Source organism: Solanum lycopersicum, chromosome 1 (genome assembly GCF_036512215.1).
Source record: "Solanum lycopersicum chromosome 1, SLM_r2.1".
NCBI lineage: Eukaryota > Viridiplantae > Streptophyta > Magnoliopsida > Solanales > Solanaceae > Solanum > Solanum lycopersicum.
The window spans coordinates 57,076,309-57,099,577 of record NC_090800.1 but is presented as its reverse complement, the minus strand read 5'-3'; the positions used below and the strand labels follow the sequence as shown (position 1 = coordinate 57,099,577).

General features: G+C 39.4%; 3 protein-coding genes across 3 annotated transcripts; 1 reads left to right on the top strand and 2 right to left on the bottom strand.

The window, feature by feature from the left end:
* Positions 1-4,577: 4,577 nt before the first annotated feature.
* On the bottom strand, positions 4,578-9,505 carry LOC138343074 (uncharacterized). Its single transcript, XM_069294683.1, has 7 exons — positions 9,031-9,505; positions 8,836-8,937; positions 6,867-7,979; positions 6,121-6,325; positions 5,683-5,938; positions 5,358-5,431; positions 4,578-5,295 (listed from the first exon to the last, which is right to left on the bottom strand). The coding sequence occupies exons 1-7, from the start codon at positions 9,503-9,505 to the stop codon at positions 4,578-4,580; spliced, it is 2,943 nt and encodes a 980-aa protein (XP_069150784.1).
* A 61-nt stretch (positions 9,506-9,566) lies between these two features.
* LOC138343058 (uncharacterized) lies at positions 9,567-10,163 on the bottom strand. The gene has a single exon (XM_069294682.1). It carries the CDS (start codon positions 10,161-10,163, stop codon positions 9,567-9,569), a length of 597 nt encoding a protein of 198 aa, XP_069150783.1.
* Positions 10,164-18,591: 8,428 nt separating this feature from the next.
* On the top strand, positions 18,592-21,617 carry LOC104647157 (uncharacterized). Its single transcript, XM_010321922.2, has 3 exons — positions 18,592-21,054; positions 21,115-21,264; positions 21,399-21,617. The coding sequence occupies exons 1-3, from the start codon at positions 18,592-18,594 to the stop codon at positions 21,615-21,617; spliced, it is 2,832 nt and encodes a 943-aa protein (XP_010320224.2).
* Positions 21,618-23,269: the final 1,652 nt, after the last annotated feature.

The window sequence follows — 23,269 nt, the reverse complement described above, 5'->3', positions numbered from 1 at the left end:
GCTGCATGCACAACCGTCATTGTCACTGCCTCCCATTCTGAAGAGGAGCGCATACTGACCAGTACGCTTTCTGGGTCTGCTGCACACTCCAGGGATGCTTCCGGTTCTGAGAAAGTATCGGGTTCAGAAGAAGTCTCCGATTTTGACGAGGCTTCTGCTCCAGCCACTGTATCCCAATCCGCCTCGTCTGATGAGGACGATAGTGTTGATTACATTCCATCACCACTGACTAGAGTCTCCGCCTCGGTTGTTGACTAGACCAACCAGTGGTGTGTTGAGGGGAAGTATCAGGTGTACACAGACGCCAAGCTGCCGAATTATTAGGGGGTTATGACCTGGACCCTTACACTGGAGAGGCGGGTCCTTACGGGGAGTCTCCCCACCATGCCGGCAATCCATGCCCTCTTCACCAAGCACCAGCTAGAATGGACTGCTCTTGATATGAGCCGATACAGTGAGGAGTTCGTTAGAGTTTTCTACGCCTCATATGTGGCGACTCTCCAATCCAAGATAGACAAGTGGGCAGCCCCGCCAATCATACCCCGCTAGATCACATTTGAGTCATGGGAAGTGGGAAGACATCTCCTTGCCAGCCATCCATCGGTATCTATACGACAAGGATGTTGATTCCTCCTGTACTCCTCTTACTGCCGAGTTTGACTAGCGATGGAAAATTGTTGAAGATGGACGGTTCATGCATGAGCTAGAATTGAGAAAGACCACCACGATGTGGATTTCCAAGTACTTGTTCGTTAATGGAGAGGCTGCTGATTGGATACGTGAGCCGAAAGGAGCCATCAAGAAGGCTAACCTAACCTTCACGGCCAAGTTCCTGTGGATGATATTTCACCACTGCCTTTCCCCGCCGGTGCAAACAATATTGTCACATGAGATCGTGCAGTTCTGATGGCAGCGATGATAGCCGGGTTCGAGGTGGACTTCGCTTGGCTTCTTCAAGCAGTCAAGCACAAGAGGGCCTTCAAGGTCACGACTACTTACCCATTTCCGTGCATGGTGCTTTCTTTGTACAGGTCCGCAGGTGTGCTTGTTTGGCACATAGATCAGATCAAGACCCACCGGGCACTATTGATATCGGCCTCATCTGGGATGAGGCCAATGAGTTGGCCCCACACAGAGAGCCCCGCCCGGATGTGCCTCCATTTGGTGAGAACCTGGAGGATACAATAGAGCAAGACCAAGCGTCTACCTAAGCTACATTTGATCCCACTGACACCACCCCAGTCGAGTCTATCTCGGGTGGTAGCACCGCTCCAAGCTCCTCTCGCTCAACTCCCTGCGTCACTTTGCTCGTACTTGGCAGGGTCCAGAAACTTGAGGCCCAAATGGCCATTCTTATGCATCATATCAAGCCTTGGATACAGAGGTCTATTGCTAAGGTGGAGGAGCGCATGGAGCGAAAGATGACCCAATACACGGATAGGAAGATCATAGAGGTTTATCAGCACCTAGATGCTTTCGAGTTGTGTGTGCTAGCTCGGCCAGCCCCTCTGGTGGACGTGTCGACCCTTTAGGCTTTTATAGAGTGTCTGAGAGCAAATCTGGACATGATTCTAGAGGCTAGAGTGCCTGAGTCTGAGGACCCTTCTGCAGAGCCCGTCGAGGATACTTTTTTGGCGGCCTTATTCTCCACTGTTGCAGTGCCACCACCTCCACCATCAGAGCATGCCAAGAGGTGTGGAGTTCGAGATGAGTATGAGGGTAGGGCGCACAAGAGGGAGCGCCGAGAGTGGAGGCTGCGAGGAGAGCCTCGATTTCTCATGAGGAGGCCCATCAGTTGAGGGCTTTTGAGTTGGCTGTTGGGGTGTCTAGCTCCAGAGTTGTTGAGGCAGACAAGAGTACTAGTGATGGTGTTGTAATTGTTGAGAGAAGAATTACTAATGGTGTTGTTGATGCTGAGGACACTACTGAGGGTTTCCAAACTACAGAGTGACTGGGTTTTGGGACACAAGACCCACCAGCTTGTTGATTGTCGGCGCTTTGCTCCTCAAGTTTACTTCACCTACCACTCTATTATTTTAGATTCTTTTATGCATTGGGTACAATTGCATATCTTTTTGTTAGAGGTGGGGTAAATGGAAAGTGAGTTCTAAGGAGAATTCTGAGTAGCCCAACTCACGATCCTCAATTGGGGTTTTCTTGTCTGTATTCTTCTTCCCAAAGAGACTGATTATTTTTATTGTTGAACCTGCATGTCTATATCTTGTGTAAATACTATAACTCTGAAGCATGATGGTTAAAACAGAAATGATATCCTGATGTAACGAAAATAATGCATGACTAGGCATTGTAACTGGTAAATCTGTGGCTCTAAGCATGACATAAAGATACACTATGGCATGACCCTAAATCTAAGATTTGAACTAGGTGTCTGATAATCTTGTAGAGTAATGAGATGTCAAGTGAGAGTGAGGAAAAATTTGAATATTCCACCATTGGTACTGATCTATAACTTTCCTGGTTAGTTCTGCTAAAAGTAAGTCGTAATAGACATTGAGGAAAAGATCATAGGCCCTTGTTCGAAATAGTCTATCTTTAGCCTAAAATAACAGGAAAAAACAAATGAAGTAATCCATTATTGATCCAAATAATTTGAGCTTAAAATAGATCTTTCTTCTTCACCCCATCTTATCTTTTCTAAGAACATTTTTTTGGTCCTGGTCCCTCTTTGGACATGTGCACCTCAGCTTATGCCAAAAGCATAAGTTGAGGGTGGCTAATGCAGAAAACAACCTTGTCATGGCCCTGACCCAATCTTGGGTATTGCCAACCTTGACTCATGGCAAATCCATGAGTTGAGGGTGGTTGTTATGAGGAATGCTCTGGAAAGTGGGGTTGAAAGAATATAGAAAGAGAAGAACAAAAAAAGAGTTACACAAGAATTTTTGAAAGCGAAGTAGTAAAAAAATCACTTACACAAAAGGAGAAAGAAAGGAGAAAAGTAAGGCGAAAGAATATAAAAAAATAGAAATATGGCGGAATAAAATGATGAAAAGGTAGGACGCTTAGTCGTTATGTTAAGGAGGGTAATAAGTCACTAAAATACATCCAAATGTACCCTACCTAACTATGAGCCTGTGTTACAAGCTAAGAAAGTCCTATTGTGATCCTAAGAGTTGTTATGGCGAACATAAAGGAGTGAAAATAAGGGCAAGCCTATGGCAATATGTGCAAATGAGTTGCGAAGCTGTTCTGAGAGTGAGTGTTGAAAATTAATCCTTATACTCAAATTGTAATCATTATCTGAAAAATGAGGATGTTATTTTGAAGTGAGGACACTAGTTGCAATACCAGAAAAATTAGCACCTGGGTGAGAGATCAAAGAGGATAGGTGTCAGTTTTTGGTGAGTCTGCGTCATGGTCTGATCCACATAATTCAAGCCTAATAGTAATAGTATGCATGAACATAATGAGAATAATCAGGATTGATAGCCAAATGATTTTGAAAGCTAAAATACGGCTAATGTTGTACATAGATTTTGTAGTTAGTCATAGTGCGTCGCTTGAGGACAAACAACGAACTTAGGTTGAGGGTGTTGATGTACGTGGATTCATGGTACTTTCAATACCTTTTCCTTAAGTTTAGTGTGTGTGTAAAGAAATTTCATATTGATTTTTGATGTAGTTTTCTATTATTTCCAGGAAATCTGTCTAAAGGAGAACGCAGAGATTTTGAGATGAAATTGCAAAAGTGACCACCTACGGACCTCACGACGGTCCTTCGTGAATGTGACAATCCGCAGGGGTCAACCATCGTGAGAAGATAATGGCTGCTGAACGAAGTTGGGTAAATCTGACCAAGTGTGGGGCTACGGAAGCTCACGACGGACCGTCATAGCCACAATGGTCCGTCCTGCACATTCGTCAATGCTAACAGAGAGTAGTCCCAGTACCTTAACAAGTGTCATGTAATGAAACCCCTCGATGGACCGTCGTGCTTGCAATGGTACGTCACACCTGTCCATCGAGGTTAACAAAAGGTTGATGAATAAAAGTAGAAGAAAAAGAGCTAAGTACGGAGCTATGGAAGACCACTATGGTCCGTCACGAGTGTCATCGACTCAGATGCGTTTTGAGCAGATTTTTTCTTAAATTTTTTTATTTTATTAGGTTTTGTTTCTTATAAATAGTCTGAAAAAACTCATTTTTGAGGTTAGACTCGTGGATAATTTTTAGTTTTATTGTCTTAGTATTTTTTTTTTGTTGAATGACCCTTGAGGTGGGTCAGGGGCTTAGCATCACCCCCAGGCCTTAACATTTCATAAAATCAAAAATTACAAGAAGGGGGACATAGACCTTACCTTCTATGATTTGGTAGGTATGTAATTGACTTATCCTAATAATTAGTCAATTCAACCTTATACAAAATGATGCACATCTAAAGAAAAATAGTACCTATAGAGGACTCCTCTACATTTTCTAAGAAAGCATAAACTAGGGAGACTCTCCCTTTACAAGAGTGGTAAAAAAGATAAACCTATTCTATTAACTATAATGGTCAATAAAAAGGTTTGATATACATTTTCTTTTCCAATCCTCTGAAAAATTAAACAGATTGTTTAAGGAGGTTGTTTGATTCTCTTTACTTTCCTTCTTCTAAAGTTTTGAATGCCCATCTTCTCCAATATGTAGCTTCCTCTAATTGTTCCTTTTAATTGTCTTTTGGTGTAGAAATGTTGAGGAATTTCAATGTTGTGACTCCATTTGGCTAGCAAATCTGCTGTGTTGTTTGCTTCTATGTATATGTGTTGGCATTGAAAGTGCTGTAATTTCTTGGTTATTTGTTGAATGTGTTGTACATGTTGCTGGCATCTCCAAGGAATTTGGATTGTGTTGCTAATCCATTTTGACAGCAATTCTGAATCAACCTCCAATACAATGTCTTTGTAACCATGTTGTTCACACCACTCAAGCCCATATACTGCTGCTTTTAGTTCTGCAATATTGTTAGTACCAAAACCAAAAGGTGAAGCAAATGCCAAAATTATACTACCTTGATGATCCCTTAGGATTCCACCACCTCCAATCTTACCAGTTTCATGTAAACAACTACCATCTTTATTGAGTTTGTATCTGCCTAGTGTTGGTTTGATCCAGCTTACCATAATGATCTTATATTGTTGTTGACATTGATCTATATAATTGATCAAATTGCCCCAACTATACTGCCATGGTATGTTAGGATACTCCAATTTAATAATCTGCATTGTATCTTTGAAAATACCATTTTGAACTCTGTGTATGCTAGATTGCTTCCCTCCATATTTGACAGCACACCTATTTTTCCATAAATTCCAACAAATAATGTTAGGTAAAGTATGAATAAGTAATTTGTGTACCTCATTGTTTGTTTGCAGATTCCTCCAATATAATAGTTGGCTTCTCGTATTTGTATTAACATGAACTGCTCCAACTGAAGATGCATGCTTTTTCCATATATAATTAGCAAAGTTGCCAATAAGCAATATATTATTTATATCATCCTTTCCTTTGTTATAACAACAGTAACAATCAACTATATCCCTACCCAAACTCTGCAATGTCTCATTAGTAGGTAATTTGCCCTTTAAAGCTCTCCAAATAAAGAAAGATATTTTAAAGGGAATGTGTTTATGCAAAAAAAATATTATTAATAGGATCATGACTTATTTTCTTTCTAATAACCTCCCAAGCTGAAGAAATAGTGAATTTACCAGTTTCATTTGGTAACCATATGGCAATGTCTTCTTTTCCTTCATTATATTTGAATACAGTCTGAAGAATATTAGGAATCAATAAAGGAGGTACATGTTGTCTAATGAAACTCTCATTCCATTTACCATCTATCCAAAAATCAGCTAATCTACTGTTATTTAAGCTAGAAATATGATCACAGTGACTGGCTAGAGAGTCATTTTCTAACCAATTATCCCACCAAAAGCTGCAAGTTCCAGAATGAATACTCCATTTAATAAGAGATTCAACCTTGTGCCTATTTTTAGTTAAATATCTCCAAACAATAGAATCCCCAGAATCATATTTTTTGCCACAGGATTGGCTCTTTGACAGTATTTAGCTTTTAAGAATTGACTCCACAAAGATTTTTTGGTTCTAAATTCCCACCACTGTTTGTATTGAAAAGCTGTACAAACATCTTCCAATTGCCTTACACCAATGCCTCCTTCATTAAAGGGATAAGCAAGATTTTCCCAAGAAGACCAATGATATTTCTTCCTCTCCTTATCAGTACCCCAAAAGAAATCAGCAATAACCTTCTTAATACATTTTAGAGTAGTCTTAGGAGGAGAAATAGCTGCTAGAGTATGAACTGGAATAGATTGCAAAACATGTTTAACCAAAGTGGCTTTGCCCCAAAGTTTAAAATCTTAGCTTGCCATCCTAAGACTCTTTTGATTACTTTTTCTACAACTCCTGAATAATAGATAATTCTTTGCCTTCCTATATATAATGGACACCCTAGATAGTTGATTGGACTCTCCTTCCTATCAAAACCAGTAGCTCTTTCAATATTATCAATAATAACATGATTAGTGTTGGAATTCACCATAAAGAAACTCTTTTCTTTATTCACTTGCTGACCAGATACCCCTTCATACTCTTCAATAGTCTTCATTATCAGGTGAAGAGAATTATTCTCAGTGGAAGTAAAAATAATTATGTCATCTGCAAAGCTAAGATGATTTATTTGAGGTCCATTTCTTTCCATATGAAAACCTCTATACATTTGATTTTGGTAAGAAGATTAAGTTGCCTTGAAAGAACTTCAGCCCCTAAAATAAATAGAGCTGGAGACAAGGGATCTCATTGCTTTAGTCCTTTCTTAGACTGAAAAAATCCATGTATCTTACCATTGATAACCACAGAATACCAATTATTGCTCGTAATCCTCCAAATTCTGTCTATAAACACTTCACTGAAGCCCATTTTCCTTAAAACAATACAAATATATGCCCAAGAAACTCTGTCATAAGCTTTAACCATATCAAGCTTGATAACCACATTACTTCCTTCTTTGGGTAATTTCATGCCATAGATAATTTCTTGAGCTAAAATTATATTCTCAGATATGCTCCTACTCTTGACAAAACCAGATTGATTATCTGATACCATAGAAGGTAAAACTGATGATAATCTATTACTCAGGATTTTTGAAATGATCTTATTAATGAAGTTACTAAGGCTGATAGGTCTATAATCCTTTAATCTGTTAGGATGTTCCACTTTAGGTAATAAAACTAGGCAGGCATGAGACATATACCTAGGCATAATGTTAGCAGTATAAAAAGACTTAATAACAGAAATAAGATCATCTTTAATAATTTCAAAACACTCTTGATAAAATTTGCCTCCAAATCCATCAGGGCCAGGGGAAGAATTAGGATTCATACTCATAATAATCCTTATCACTTCATCCTCTGTAGGAATCTTGTCTAACTCATCATTTTGTTGTTGAGTAGTCCTATGATTGATACATTGTAGGATTTCTTCCTGTATCTTATCATTATTAGCAGAAAAAATCCCTTTGTAGTAATCACAAGCTTCTTTGGCAATATTCTCTTCCCCATGAATCCATGCACCACTGTCATCCATAAGCTTATTAATGAACATTCTCTTTCTTTTGCCTCTAATCACAGCATGGAAATATTTAGAGTTTGCATCACCCTCTTTTAACCAATGAAACTGAGTTTTTTGCTGCAATATCTTATATTCCAATTTCAAATACTTGATATAATGAGCATTAACAGCATTCAACTTTTCACTATTTTCTATACTGTTATTCATAATCATATCCTGTTCAGCCTTTTTCACCTCATCCTCATACTGTTTTACTTTTTCAAAAATATCACCATATTCCTGTTTTGACCATTCTCTTAGAGTTTTTGTTAATCTCTTTAATTTTGCATGAAAGATCCACATAGGATTTCCAACCACTTTCCTTTTCCAGCACTTCTCAACTGATGCTAAAATGTATCACTATCAGTCCAATAGTTGAGAAACTTAAAACATCTAATAATATTGGCATTAATATCTAATACTTCCATCAGTAAAGGACAGTGATCAGAGCCTACTGATGGAAGGTGAGTTATACTAGAGTAAGGCATTTTTTCTAGCCACTGATCATTAATCATACCCCTATCCAACCTTTTCCAAATCCTTGCACCATCCTTTCTATGATTGCACCATGTGAACTTCTGACCATTATACCCCATATCAACCAAAGCACAAGTTTCAATAATGTTAATGAATTCTAGACTCTTAGTGATATTATACTCTCTACCACCCAATTTCTCATTTGAGGAAGCTATAACATTGAAATCCCCAATAATAAACCAAGGATACCTAGTGTCAGACCACTGCAACATACTATCCCACAAAGGTTTTCTCAACTGATCTTTACACTTAGCATATACATAGGTCATAATAAACTTCTCACTGCAATTTTCATGGCTCACTTCACAGGTAATATGTTGTTGATCACACTCCAAAATATCACAGGTTACTTCATTAGACCAAAATAACCAAATTTTGTTATTTATATTACTATGACCCTGATTTATGAGCAGTTGCATTCTATAAGAATCTACTTGAGAATGGTTAGAAAAAGGTTCCAAAAGAGCCACCATAGACAAATTATGTAATTTTATGAGATTAATCAACCTTTCTAGAGCACCAAAGGTATTAATGCTTCTAGCATTCCAACAAAGCAACTTAATCATTATTTTCCTCTATTTCTAGCTCTAGTATTAGGCTTACTAGTACTAGGATTTTTTCTATATTTTGATAGTTTCCTTCCCCTAGGTGATAGACCTTGTTTACCAGTAACTTCAAGTATTTCATCAACATTAGAAGTACTAAGTAAAGGGCCTTTTTGAATTTGATCAGAAGTGGTGATTTCCTCCCCTGGTTCAATGCCATCCCCTAAAGATTGAGTATCAACATCATACTCATCTTCAGAGTCAGGCTCCCTATACTAATCTAAATTGTCTCTTTGGTGATCAATAGGGGCTTTACCAGTATTAGAAGGATTTTTATTTTTATAAGAAAAGTTAATTTGTTGATTAGGTAGCTGAATTTTATCAGGGGGTTCCTTATCAACATTACTACAAGAACCCTGTTCAACTATTTTATTTTTCCCTTTATCATTTCTATCATGATGAAACCTAGTATCCATCTGACCACATCCAACCTCACCTCCTTCAGCTACACCAACAGTATCAATATAAAGGGATGCAGGGGAGGGGAGCATTGAGTCAATACCTGAGTTTTTTCTTGTTTCTTGTTGATAAACAGCATTTTCAGTCCTAGAGTCTTGTACTTCCTGTCTTTTTTGTTTATTCCTGTGATCTCTATGTACCTGAATTCCTTCAGCATCTGTTTGACTCTGTTCTTGCCTTTGCTGAGTGTGTGTCTCCATCCCTTCTCCAGTAGTATTATATTCCTGCACTTCAAGATCAATATATGTATTCTTGGTAGGGATTGAAACCATACCTGTTTGTAGTTGTTGTTGATGAACAACAGTCCTATCATTGCTAAATCTAACTTGTTGATTACCACTCCTTTTTTTGAGTTTGCCATTCTTCTTGGATCACTTGATGTTGATTATCAACCTGATGGTGTCTTTGTTGATTATACTCAGCATCACTTCTACCATTGTCCTTTTCTTTATTGATCTGCAATTCTGCATTAACAATTTGAGCAGTATCTTTCCTAGGCTTTTTTTCCATTTCTTTTCTTTTTTTATTATCCTCATCTCTTTGTTTAACCATACAATTCATTTCTTTATGCCCTTGATGCTTGTAGTAATAACAGTAATCAGGAATACTATCATATTCAATCTTTTGCCACCTCCCATCTGTTATATCTTCCCCTATGTACCCCATCCAAATGTGAGGGGGTCTTTCTTTAGTTAAATCTACCTGCACTTTAACTCTAGCTTGGCTCCCTCTTGTTTTATTAATAGAGGCAGAATCAAGGTATAATACTCTACCTATAGGGGACAGTAAAGTGGTGATAAACTCTTTGTTGTAGCAATGCCAAGGTAGTTCAGGTAAGGAGATCCAAATGGGCACCAAGGGTGTTTCTTCCTCAGGTTTGAAAGTTGGTGTCCATGCTTGGATTCTCATAACTTGGCCAGCTATAGTCATTCTTTGCTTAGTCCATACCATATTATAATCTAATTCATTATCCAAGTCTATGTACACATGCCTAGAATTAAAATAGCAATTTTGACACCACCTGACAATTGAGTTTGAAGTATGAAATTCTTCCTAATCAGATCAACTTTTGGCATGGTGTAAATGAATTTCCCAATCAAAGTAAATTTACAAGTAGATGCTAAGTCTTTAACCAATTCATCCTTGACATATAACACAGCAGGAAGCCCTTGTTTAGAGGTAATTTCAGGTTCTGTTAATTTTATACTCACACCCTTTTTAGCTTGATTATGTCTAAGTCTATCTGCATATGTTTGAACAATTGTATAGGGAGTAGGCTCAGGTATATGATCCTTCTTATTGAAGTTATTATTAGGATATTGATCATTCTTCTCATTCATCTTCCTAGGGACAGGTCGATCGAAATTGCTAGATACTTTAGGAAAATTATTATGATAGTCAAGTTCAGCATTAGATCTATCAATTTCTTTCATCACACCATCATTCTTAGAATTGAGAATAGGTAAAGAAGTGTTACCTTGACCATTATCAGATTTAATGGCCAATTCATACGAGTGCATAGCAGGATGACTATTTTTTGCGAGATGAACAGCCTCCCTTGAATCTTGAACTCTTGTAGGTCTTTGGAATTGCTGTGTTATCTCTTTTTCCTTGTTCAAATTAGACACACTTTGAGGATTTTGTACAGGTCGATGACTTTGTTGTTGTTGCACATCACATTTTCGCTGTTCTTGCTGCGCAATACCAGTTTCTCCTTCATGTCGATGGTCGACATTTTGACCATCAATTCCAGCCCCAATTTGCTGAATATTAGAATCATGAACTGGAGATATATCCCCAATATCTGAATCTTGTCTACTACCCGCCAAATGACCTGGGGTTTGGATCGATTTCTCCGCTAATTGCGATGACTGTTGTGATGCGATTTTTTCAATTTCCATCTGTTCCTCTATGCTGTGACTTGCGTCTCCATGACTGCTAATATTGTGCCCTTTACCTAAATTTTGACGAGATGCATCAATTTCTGCCTCTACATTTAAGGAGGTAGACTAAGACTCCTCCGCCAATTCTTGGGATTTTGATTGAACTATAGGATTCCCAGTTCCTGAAGGTGGATCTGGGGGCCTAAATCGCTCGTCCGCTGGATTTCCATCCATCTCAACACACAATTATCCAAGAAAGTAGCTGAATAGCTATCTTATGCGATGAACACCTTGAGAAATTTTAGAGAGAGAAATGCCAATCGAGAGAGAGAGGGGTTTTGGGTTTTAGGAAGAGGGGTCTCAAATTGGGTGTTATTGTCTTAGTATTGAACTTTTGATTTTGGGATTTGACATTACTTTTCCGGAATCGATTATTGGTGTTTTTTGATTTATTCAAGTAAATTTCTGGATTTTGTTCATTCTCATCAAAGTAAGTGCATGAATTCTTACATTATTATTATGAATTGTGTGATTATTAGCATGGGTAACTAAACTCCATAACTAGGGTTGTGGGAACCATGGGTAAATACAAGGTAAAGCATAGCTAAAATAACGATTCTAGAATAGTGTCTTGCATGTATTGATAATTCTTTCGCTTAGAAGTCTATTTTACGGATAGCCAATATTAGAACTCGACTTATTGCTACTTGCCAGACCAAGAAGGTAGGTAATAAGAAAAGAATTATCAAACATAGATTTAGTGTATACTATCTAAAAGGTTAGTGTCCATTGGTACGAAGTAACAACTTAGTCAAATATCGAATATGATGCTTAATATGAGGTAAAAATAAGGTTTAGTAAAGCAAAACACGTAGTCGGACCAAGGTGCGGAGTGAAATTCTCTAGATACTGGACCAAGGATTTAGAGATACCTAACTTATCACTTTGAATGCAAGATACTAGGAAAGGATTGTTATAGCTAGAATTACCGAGTTAGAAGCCTGTGGGGAACACTTACTCCCTAGTTACTCTCATTACTTGATTAAACTCCAAAACTTAACCTGTCACTTGTTTACTTAAACTTATCTAATTTCTTTTATTAATCAAAAAACCCCTTTAGTTACTTGTTTTTGGGAAATAATTAACTAAATTGAAGTAATAATAGAATAAAGTTAAGTCTGAACCATTTTCCTCTTGGGAACGATCCCAACCTCACTATTTGGGTTCTTTACTTGATGCGACCGCTTTTACTTTGTTTTGAGAAGTAAATTTGAGCATATCAATTTGGAATTCAAACGTCAAGGGACGACCAAGACGTTCGACAACTACTCACCAAAGGGGCCATATGTGTTTTTATGAGCTTTCATTTGTTTCATTTGATTATGAAGTCCTTATATGAGTAATAATTATGTTTAGAAGCAGTATATTGAGTTTCATGAAGTTTAGATGTCAAACATCCAAGGACGTCCAAGACATTTGAAAGTTAGCCCTTGAGACGTGCATATGTGTGTCTTGAGTGTTCCTAGCATGTTTGAAGGTAATGTATGTAATTGCTTTGGGTGAAACTGATGTGTAACGTCCTTTAAATGTTAAGGTCTATAATTACATTGAAACAACTGGGTACGACTCACCAAGGTCCCCGCGAGAGGCCCTCAAGAAGCGCCCAAAGGATGTCGAGACACTACCTCAATCAACTAAGCCAAACAACACCTCGTCAGTTGACTGAAGAGCCATCGATGGGGGTTCATCATTTAGAATTAATCCTGGTGAAGGCTTAAGGCAGTTGACAAGCCTCAGACCCAAACGACGGCCAGTAGAACGGCCTGTCAATGGATCTACAGGACGTAGATGGGTCCGTCGATGCAGGTTGTGTCAAACTACCAGGCGACTGTTTTATTTAAGGGGTGAATGGTAAATTCACCCCACGTGCTAACCTGACCCTACATGGTTTATTTGGTTTTTTTGGGGTGTCTTTATGTGATAAAAAACGTGACAACCCAATTCCCAAATCAATTCACACAAACTAGACTTCCCTCCAAAAATATTCTCTCTAGAAACTCCATTGAAGGTGAATCTCAAGAACAACTTGGAGCTTGGATTTATATAGGTTTTTCATCAAGTTTTAGATATTTTATTCTAAATTAAGTTATGGTGATCCTTCATCTCTAGTCATCATTCCAAATGGAGAGTTGATCTCAAATTTTTCATAGAGAAAATATGCTAAGATCTCTTCTTCTTCAATCTAGCCATGGGTTCTTTCTAAAAACGTTTTTAAAATAATGAATTGAAGTTAACATGTTGATTATGATGGGAATTTTAATCCAATTGCATGATCAACCCATGATCCCTTCAAAGTCTCGATTTAGCCTATGTGTGGACTTTATAATGTTGAACGTATATTGATTCAATTATGATACTAGCTCATTGAATTGCTAGTATCTACTTCCTAGTATGTGTATTGATAATGAATTGTATATGAGTAATCCATGTGGATAAAGGTTTTATTAGCCTATGTTCTTCTATCTTCCACGGATTCCTAATGTAGCAAGCTCACTGTAATCTCAAGTTTATGGCAATTGTAGTAGGATTTCGTTTCAGTTATGATTTCTTCAACTACTGCCTTATAGTGATGTTATTTATTAATTGTGGGTATGAATCATTCATGATCAATATAAAGGAGTCTTGGTAAGGATTGATCTAGATTCTTCTACCCTATAGATTGAATGTTATAATATACATGATGTGATCTTAATTCTAGGGTAGACGAAGCATGAGTTAGACATGATTATTATGTCTTAGGCTAATGTCCTAGATTGATACTTTTGATGAAATATGATTGATGATCCATTCAAATAAAATTGGTTAATGGTCTATGTTCTTCTACTTTCTAGTATGCTGGTGATGTATTGTACTTGTTTGTAGAATGGTCTTGTAATAGCTTATGCATGACTTCGTATATGATTATTTTACTTTTTTTGTACCATGGTCTTGTAGTAGCTTATGCATGACTTCGTATATGATTATTTTACTTTTTTTGTACCATGGTCTTGTAGTAGCTTATGCATGACTTCGTATATGATTATTTTACTTTTTTTGTACCATGGTCTTGTAGTAGCTTATGCATGACTTCGTATATGATTATTTTACTATAGATACTTCCCTATACTTTAATTTTTGATGAAAGAGTAGTATTTATCAATGATTATCAAAGGATAAAGGATTTGTAAGAATTGCTCTTCTTCTCTACTTCTCTATAGTATTGTTGATAGAATTGGCCTTGTATGGCATTGTGTGGTATGGTACACTTATAGTGGCAGTGTTTAATTTATTGCCAATATATATATGTGATGTGAACATGTCCTTGAAGGCAATTATACTATGAATATGTGTTGGTGATGAACCATGCTATGTGAAGGCTATGCCTAGTATCTTATTCTAGATATGATCTAGTTAGTATGACTAATGTTATGAGTGTGTAAATGGTTATGTTAATTTTATGTGTGTGTGTGTGTGTGTGTGTGTGTGTATAGCATTCTACCTATGATGAGGTCCTATAATGTTATCTGTGAAGTAAAGTTGATATAGGTACATAATGAATAGAGCTTACTGTAAAGATGTTTTAATTCTTGAATAAATGTATCTTATGCTAAGTTATCTATGCTATGATTTTTATGTGATGTATCATTCACTAGGATGAATTGATAGGTGTACTAGTATGGGCAAAGGTATGAGACCTTATTTATGCATTGCACATGTGTACTTTGTTGATAGAATAGTTCCTAGTTTGGTCTTCTAAGTACTTGCATAGGATTGTATGAACATGTTATGAATATGACTTATATGCTATGATGTTAGGTATATAATATGATGAAGTATGAATATGCATAGTGTCCTGATGTGTTTATATGAATGGATTGCTCATTTAGTTATAAGCATAGACTTTTGCATTAATATATGAACATGTGTGATATTTATATGTTATGTGAAAGGTTTGTTCACATATAAGTATTCACACACGCATGTATTATAATTTAGTCAATGGAGGGGCCTTGAAAGGTGTGCTCAAGTGTACCCTAAACTAGATAGGTGCTTACACATTCTATGTCCATGTGAAAGGGTTTCTCACATAATTTAGGTTGACGAACTCTCATCTAGGACCTATGAGCAAAGCCTATGAGGAGATGACTCTCCTAAACCTAATTTTATAAGATAAATCTAATAATGGCTTTTTATTAATAGGGAACTTAACTTAGCACCGATGAACTTTAAAATGAGGGATGTCCCTTCCATTGTAGGAAGATAGGTCATCATAATCCTCATAAGGTGGATAACTATAGTTCCTCAATAGGCATAAAGAGGTTTCCATAAATAAATAACTATAATGCCCCATTTGTCATAAAGAGGGTTTTCACATGTACCTCCAAGTACCATAACTATTCTTGCCACATAGGATCTAGCAAGTGATTTCACTAGTATTCTAGCATGTCTAAATGTTCTACCTTGGATAAGTAAAAACACCTTCCATTGGTGTAATGCTCTACAACACCAAATTCCAGGTAGCACCCATGGTCTTAGTGTCGGTTAAGGCTATAGTTTCCCTAAAGTAAAATGTTCTATGAGAGTAAAGCAAGGACCCTAACTAGGATAACCTAAGGGTAGTTGCTTAGTGTAGGTGGGTGTATGGGACTTCACCTATGTATATCACAAGTGGCTCTTGAGGGAAGTCATAGGAAGGTGTTCTAATGCATGTCTCTATGTATATGTTCCTTAAGCATGACTTTGTAGTATTTGCCTACTTGTTGTAATGAAACGCATGGTATGAGCCTATGTGAAGTGGTCTTGGTGTATATGTATAATGTTGGTGTTAATGACTACATCATGAAGGTTTGTTGACATGAATGAAGTTATCTTCACTTACTATGTTGATGTAAGATTTGGATGTTAAGGCTTGTAGTCTCATGATAGGTTTACTAAGTATGTGTGAGGTTATGGGATTCACATGTACATGTCAATAGTAGACTTAGATTGCGATTGTGAGTAAGGTCTCATAAGTTTCTATTTGAAGTGATATTAGTATGTGTGCAAAGTGAATAGAGTTCATTGTAATGTCCCTATAGTCTTGACCTAAATGTGTCTAGGTTGTATGTATGGTTTACTTATGGGCTTAAGGTGATTAATTGCACCAAGTGTCACTTGAGGGTTACTTGGGAGGCTAATGGATTAAAGGAAAGAAGTTCATTGTTAAGGGAAAAATGCTCAGTGTAAAAGCATGAAGAGCTTACTGTAAAATGATTCAAAAAGTATCTTAAATGCAATGTATGATTTTATATTATGTTTGACCATGAAATATGCCAACATGAATTATGTAAATGATATAATAATTATTGTACAAAGGTCTTATGAAGATTTTCTGACAAGGCACGAAACATGATTTCAAGTAAAATGTCCCTTTTAAATGCATATTTTTGCATGGTTGTCATACTTAGTGCATTCTTGTACTAACTCCATTCTTCTCTACTTTTTACACAAAATGTAGGTTATGGTTGCTTGAAAGGATGTTTCTATGATTGAGGAGCTTGATATTTGATTTCCAAGCTCAAGGAAAAGAATCCTTAAGTCCAAGGATGTCCTAATGTCTAGCTTATTGTAAATTCAATTTATTGGTGTACTTTTGCATCATGTTATAATGGGTTGTGTTCCTAAAGTACTCTTATGATGTCGAGTCTATGATGGAAAAAAGAGATTAGAGTCTAAATATGTACTTACGATATTTTTTATATATGAAGTGAAGTTTCTAGCGTATGACGTGCCATGAAAAGTTTTAAATTTTCCGCTAATTTACCTATGACAATGAGATGAATGATAACTATAGGCCTGTATAAGACCTCGGAGAGGTCAAGTACGCCATGTTACTTCTGGGGGTTCTCTCCGGTAGTGACAACAATTGTGAATTTTTTTTTAAAAAAATGATGAAAATCTTTTTTATACTTATTTACATCACTTAATATGAAGAACATTTTCGAACAATAGTTGTAGTTTATGCGACATAAGTGAAATCAACATATGAAGGAACAATGTTAATAGCTAGCACATTGGAACCATGAGGTATGTTTAATATTTTATTAAAATAAACAATGCAGACTTACAAATATTTTGTACACTTTACATTTGTAACGACCTGTTTTCTTCGTTATAAAAAAGCAACTGGAGAAAATTTGAGTCCGGAAAACTTTTTCGTAATATTTGAATTTTCTCAATCAAATTCAAATTTGGATAATATCGGAGTAATTACGATGTAGGGAAATCTAGTAAAAATAGAATGAGTTAATTATTATTTTGATTTTATGAGTATTTATATGAATCATTGAGAAATTTGTACGGCTTAATGGAATTGAATTGGGGCGAAAAGAACTCTCAGAATGAATCTTAGTGTAAAGGGTATTTTTCAAGTGTCGTTTGTTAGAGGTGTGTTGTGAAATTGGGTTTGTGGAATTCTTGAAATATCTCACTGGTTCAGTCATATCGCACAACTATAAAGAACTTGAAAGGAGTTAAAAATACAGAAATACTAATTTTTAGAAAGTGTAAGGAAATCTGGAAATATGTAAGTAAGTTGAACGTGAATTTTTTTTCCACATTAAAAGGCCATAATTCCTAGATCAGAAGGATTTAGGTGTAGTTCTAGGTATGGTTGAAAATCCCTAGGAATGATCTTTCCAACGCCACTGAATTTGTGCGATTCCGAGTTTGAATGAGAGAGTTGCGCTCTTTGGAAGTTGGGCTGTTGAAGTTAAGAAAATGTCTAAAACTGGATTTTTAAGGGGTAGTTTTCTATTTTTCTAACCATATTAATTTATTTCATTTTTAGTAATTATGTTAGGGGCCTAATGTGACGTCCCGCCATCCAACCAGGGTGAACGCCACCCTACCAGGGTGCCACCAGTAGGCGCTACAGGCGCAAGGGGGCAGACTGCCCATGCAGGCCAGCAGCCAAAGGGGCCAGCAGAAGTTGAAGAGACAGCCGTTACAACAGTTTCAGCTGTTACGACAGTTACAGCCGTTACAGCTGTTACAAAGCATAGTGGGGCGGCAGTTTCAGGAGTTTCATGCCTTTGAGAGGCTTGTGTAGATCATGGGACAGACTAGGAGCATCTAGGAGTCCTTTTTGGAAGACTTAGAAGCTTGTCTTGTAGGCATAGTCTTAGGAACTTGTATAGTGTAGCATTTACTATCTCTTAGGCATTAAAGTAGTATAAATAGTAGTTCATTTTACTTGTATAGCATCCAATCATTTTTCAAGTAATAGAAGTTCCTTCTTCCAAAATTCTGTCTACTTCTTATTTTCTTAGCGGTCTGAGTTTTAGGCTTACTTGAGTTTGCAAGAATCATGAGTAAACCGTCAAGTGCCGCACGGAGTATTGTCCGAATCAAAAAGTCTATGACAATTGGTATCAGAGCAGGTTCATCGTAAGAGAATGACGAACGAAGGAGACGGAAGCGGCGCTAGCAACACCCCCAACGTTCAGGTGGGAAAGAAGAACAAGAAAGGGAAGAAGCAGCAGCAGAAGGGGAATGAACCCAATCTGCCTGTTCTGCCCGATCTTCCACCCACTAATCCTCCACCAACTGGACTTCCACCAGGCAGTCTTCCACCAGACGGTCAGCCATCAGGCAGTCTGCCACCAGGCGGACAACCATCAGGCAGTCTGCCACCAGGCGGTCTTCCAACAGGTGAGTTACCATCAAATGTTCCTCCACCAAGTGATGGACAAACATCTTTCCAGCATAATATTGTTGATGAAAGTGACGGGGACGACAGCGAAGAAATTATCAACGTCACTGTGGGACATGAATGGCTTGCCAGCGTTGAAAGGGCAAGGCTAGCTGTTGAGATTTTAGGCCAGCGCTTTAACGGGTTGGACAGTGATGTCAAAGACCTTAAGGAGCACTCCCTTGAGGAAGTTGATGCCATTCGGAAGGAGTTGGATCTACGCAAGCGGTCTGAATTAGTGATGAAGGAAACCATTACTTCCTTGGAGTTCAGGTTCTTGGACGCCCTTACGACGATCCAGACGCTGAAGAACAAGGTTGAGGCCCTCGAAGAAGAGAGGGAGGTTGGAGCAACAACATCACTTGGCCAGGAAAGGGAGTCCAGAGTCGAGGTTCCCAAGCCACCAACATTCAAGGGTGTCCATGACGCCCTAGAGGTAGGAAATTTCTTATGGCACTTGGAAAATTATTTCAGGTGTAATCGGGTCAGGATCGATGCAAACAAGATCAACACTGCCATGTTGTATCTTTCCGACGTAGCCATGTTATGGTGGAAACGCAAAGATGCCGAGATTAAGAGGGGCACACGCACCATCGACACATGGGAACAATTCCTTGAGGAATTCAAGAAAGCTTTCTTCCCCAACAATGTTGTTTATGAGATGAAGCACAAACTCTGGGAGTTGAAGCAGACGCGAAGCATTAGGGCATATGTGAAAGAGTTCACATTTTTGACCCTCCAAATTCCCCAACTAACGGAAGAGGACATGCTGTTCACCTTCATGGACGGGCTAAAGAATTGGGCGAGGACCGAGTTAGAGCGGCGTCAAGTAAAAACCATTGATGAGGCCATCACTCAAGCCGAAACCTTGACAGATTTCAAACATGATCGTTTGGACAAGGCGAAGGGCAAGGAGGCAAGGGGCAGTCAAGCTAAAGGCGGGGGAGACCGTGGCCGAGGCAGAGAACAGTCGACACAACCCAAGCAGCGAGACACGCCCAAGCCCGATGGTAGACGGTTTGAGCGCCAGAAATACTCAGAGAAGCGGACGCAGTCCAGCAGAGGAGACGGGTGCTACATATGCGACGAACCTCACGGTTATGCCAGGTGCCCAGAGATGAAGAGCCTTAGTGCCATCGTTCGTGAGCGGAAGGAAAAGGAGGCACAAGACAAGGCGAAATCGGCAGACACCACTCAGTTGGGAATGGTTGGAATCTGTGGAGCCATAGACAAACAGGCCGACAACCTGAGGGATTTCAGTACACAATATGTGGATATCTCCATCAATGGGCAACCTGTTCGGGCCATGGTAGATTCCGGGGCTGAAGCTAACATCATGACCAAGACGGCGGCAGAAAAATTGGGACTGAAAATTGTTCCAAGCAATAATTGCCTCAAGACGATCAACGCCCCACCAACTCCCGTGTGTGGAATTGCTCATGGGGTCAGCATCACTTTAGGACGGTGGAGAGATAAGACAAACTTTACCGTAGCTCCCTTGGACATATCCGATGTTATTCTTGGGCAGGAATTCTTTCAACATTGTCACACGATGATTGATCCCTACCTTCAACAACTCATGGTGATGGAGGGGGAAGGGTCTTTTATGGTGCCACTTGTTAGGGTGCCAAAGAAAGACGGATATTCCCAACTGTCGACCATGCAGATTGTGAAGGGCCTGAAGAAAGGAGCACCAACCTTCTTAGCCACCATCGCAAGTTCGGGTGAAGACCATGGTGCTATGCAGCCACTGCCTCCTATCATAGAGTCTGTTTTGCAGGAAAACAGTGATGTGATACCGAAGGAGCTGCCGAAGACACTACCTCCAAGGCGCGAGGTAGAACACATGATCGAGTTGGAGGCGGGAGCCAAGCCACCTGCGCTTGCACCTTATCGCATGGCTCCGCTTGAGTTAGAAGAACAGAGGAGGCAGTTGAAGGAACTCCTCGAAGCAGGTCATATTCGTCCATCCAAGGCACCCTATGGAGCACCAGTGCTGTTTCAGAAGAAGAAAGACGGGTCGATGCGTCTATGCATTGACTACAGGGCACTCAACAAGATCACAATTCGGAACAAGTACCCAATCCCGCTGATCGCAGATTTGTTTGATCGTCTTGGAGAGGCCAAGTACTTCACCAAAATGGATCTCCGTAAAGGCTACTATCAAGTGCGCATTGCATAGGGGGATGAGCCAAAGACAGCATGTGTGAACAGTAGCACTTTGCAGGATCATGTAAAGAACTTGAAGAAGGTCTTCAAAGTCTTGCGGGAGAATCAGCTTTATGTTAAGCGGGAGAAGTGCAAGTTCGCCCAACCAAAGATACATTTCTTGGGCCATGTGATCAGCCAAGGTGAGCTTCGTATGGACGAGGCAAAGGTAAAGGCGATCCAAGATTGGGAAGCGCCTACGAAAATGACTGAGCTACGTCTTTTCTTGGACTTGCTAATTATTATCGCAGGTTCATTAGCGGGTACTCTGCTATTGCTGCCCCACTGACCGAGCTGCTGTAGAAGAACAGGCCTTGGCTGTGGAGCGAGGAGTGCGAGGAAGCGTTTGAAGGTCTTAAGGCTGTGGTTACTGAAGAATCAGTCTTGATGCTGCCTGACTTCACCAAGACCTTTGAGATCCATACGGATGCTTCTAATTTTGCCATTGGGGGAGTCTTGATGCAGGCGAAGCACCCCATAGCTTTTGAAAGCTGGAAGCTGAATGAAGCGGAACGACGGTAAACTGTGCAGGATAAGGAGATGACGGCCATTGTGCATTGTCTACGCACATGGAGGCACTATCTACTAGGCTCCAAATTTGTAGTGAAAACTGACAACGTTGCCACTAGCTATTTTCAGTCGCAGAAGGAGATCACACCAAAGCAGGCTCGTTGGCAGGATTTCTTAGCGGAATTTGACTACAACGTGGAGTACAAACCAGGAAAGGGCAATGTTGTAGCCGATGCATTGAGCAGAAAGACTGAATTAGCGGCCATCTCCTCAGTCTGTAGTGAATTCCAAGGTGTAATCAAAGATGGTATGCAACGCGATCCGGAAGCCAAGAAGATTATGCAGTTGGCTGCTCAAGGCCAAACCAAACGGTTTTGGGTAGAAGACGGATTCTTGCTTACCACTGGCCGGAGGATTTATGTACCAAAGTTCGGATTCATCAGGCGGCGAATTATCAAGGAAAGCCACGACACTCCGTGGGCTGGGCATCCGGGACAGAAGAGAACGAGGGCTTTAGTGGAGGCCTTCTATTTATGGCCACGTATGCGGGAAGAGATCGAGCAGTATGTGCAGACTTGTCTTGTTTGCCAGCAAGACAATGTACAGCAAAGGCAACCAGGAGGGATGTTGGAGCCATTACCCATAGTTGATCGTCCATGGGAGAGTATATCTATGGATTTCATCACTTCTTTGCCGAAGTCAAACGGGTTTGGCACTATTATGGTCGTAGTGAATAGATTTTCCAAATATGCTACATTCATGCCTGCCATAGCCGGTTGTACTGCTAAGGAAGCTGCACAATTGTTCTTTAAAAATGTTGTGAAGTATTGGGGGCTACCGAGGTTCATCATTAGCGATCGGGATCCTCGTTTCACAGGGAACTTTTGGAGTGAACTCTTTGAAATTCTTGGTTCAAAACTTCACTTCTCCACCCGTTTCCACCCCCAAACTGATGGCCAAACTGAACGCGTCAACGCCTTGTTGGAATGCTATCTTAGGCACTATGTTAGTGCACATCAGAAAGATTGGGCTAAGCTCCTAGACATGGCGCAATTTTCTTACAATTTGCAGAGGAGTGAATCTACAGGGCGCACACCGTTCGAGTTAGCAACAGGCCAGCAACCCCAAACTCCGCATTCACTGCCAACCATGTTTGAGGGGAAGAGTTTGGGCGCTTACAACCTTGTCAAGGGTTGGGAAGAGCAACTCGACCTTGCCAAATCTTATTTGAGCAAGGCGGCAAGGAGGATGAAGAAGTTCGCCGACCGCAAGCGTCGTCCCACCAACTACAAAGAAGGTGATATGGTTTTGGTAAAGTTTAATCCGAGGTAGTTTAAGGCACTTAGAGGCATGCATCACAACTTGGTGCGGAAATATGAGGGTCCGTTCAAAATTGTTGCCAAGGTGGGTAAAATTTCATACAGGTTGGAGTTACCTCCACACTTCAAGATCCACTCGGTCTTTCATGCAAGCGTCCTTAAACCTTATCAATTGGATAAGGACGATCCCAGACGGAACAAATCACAACGGGCCCCTATCACCATTACTGCCTAGCATGATCGTGAAATTGAAACTATCATAGATTACCAAGCCAAGCAGAAACGAGGCCAGCAGGCCAGTGCCATGTTTTTCGTACATTGGAAGGGACAAACTCCTGAAGAAGA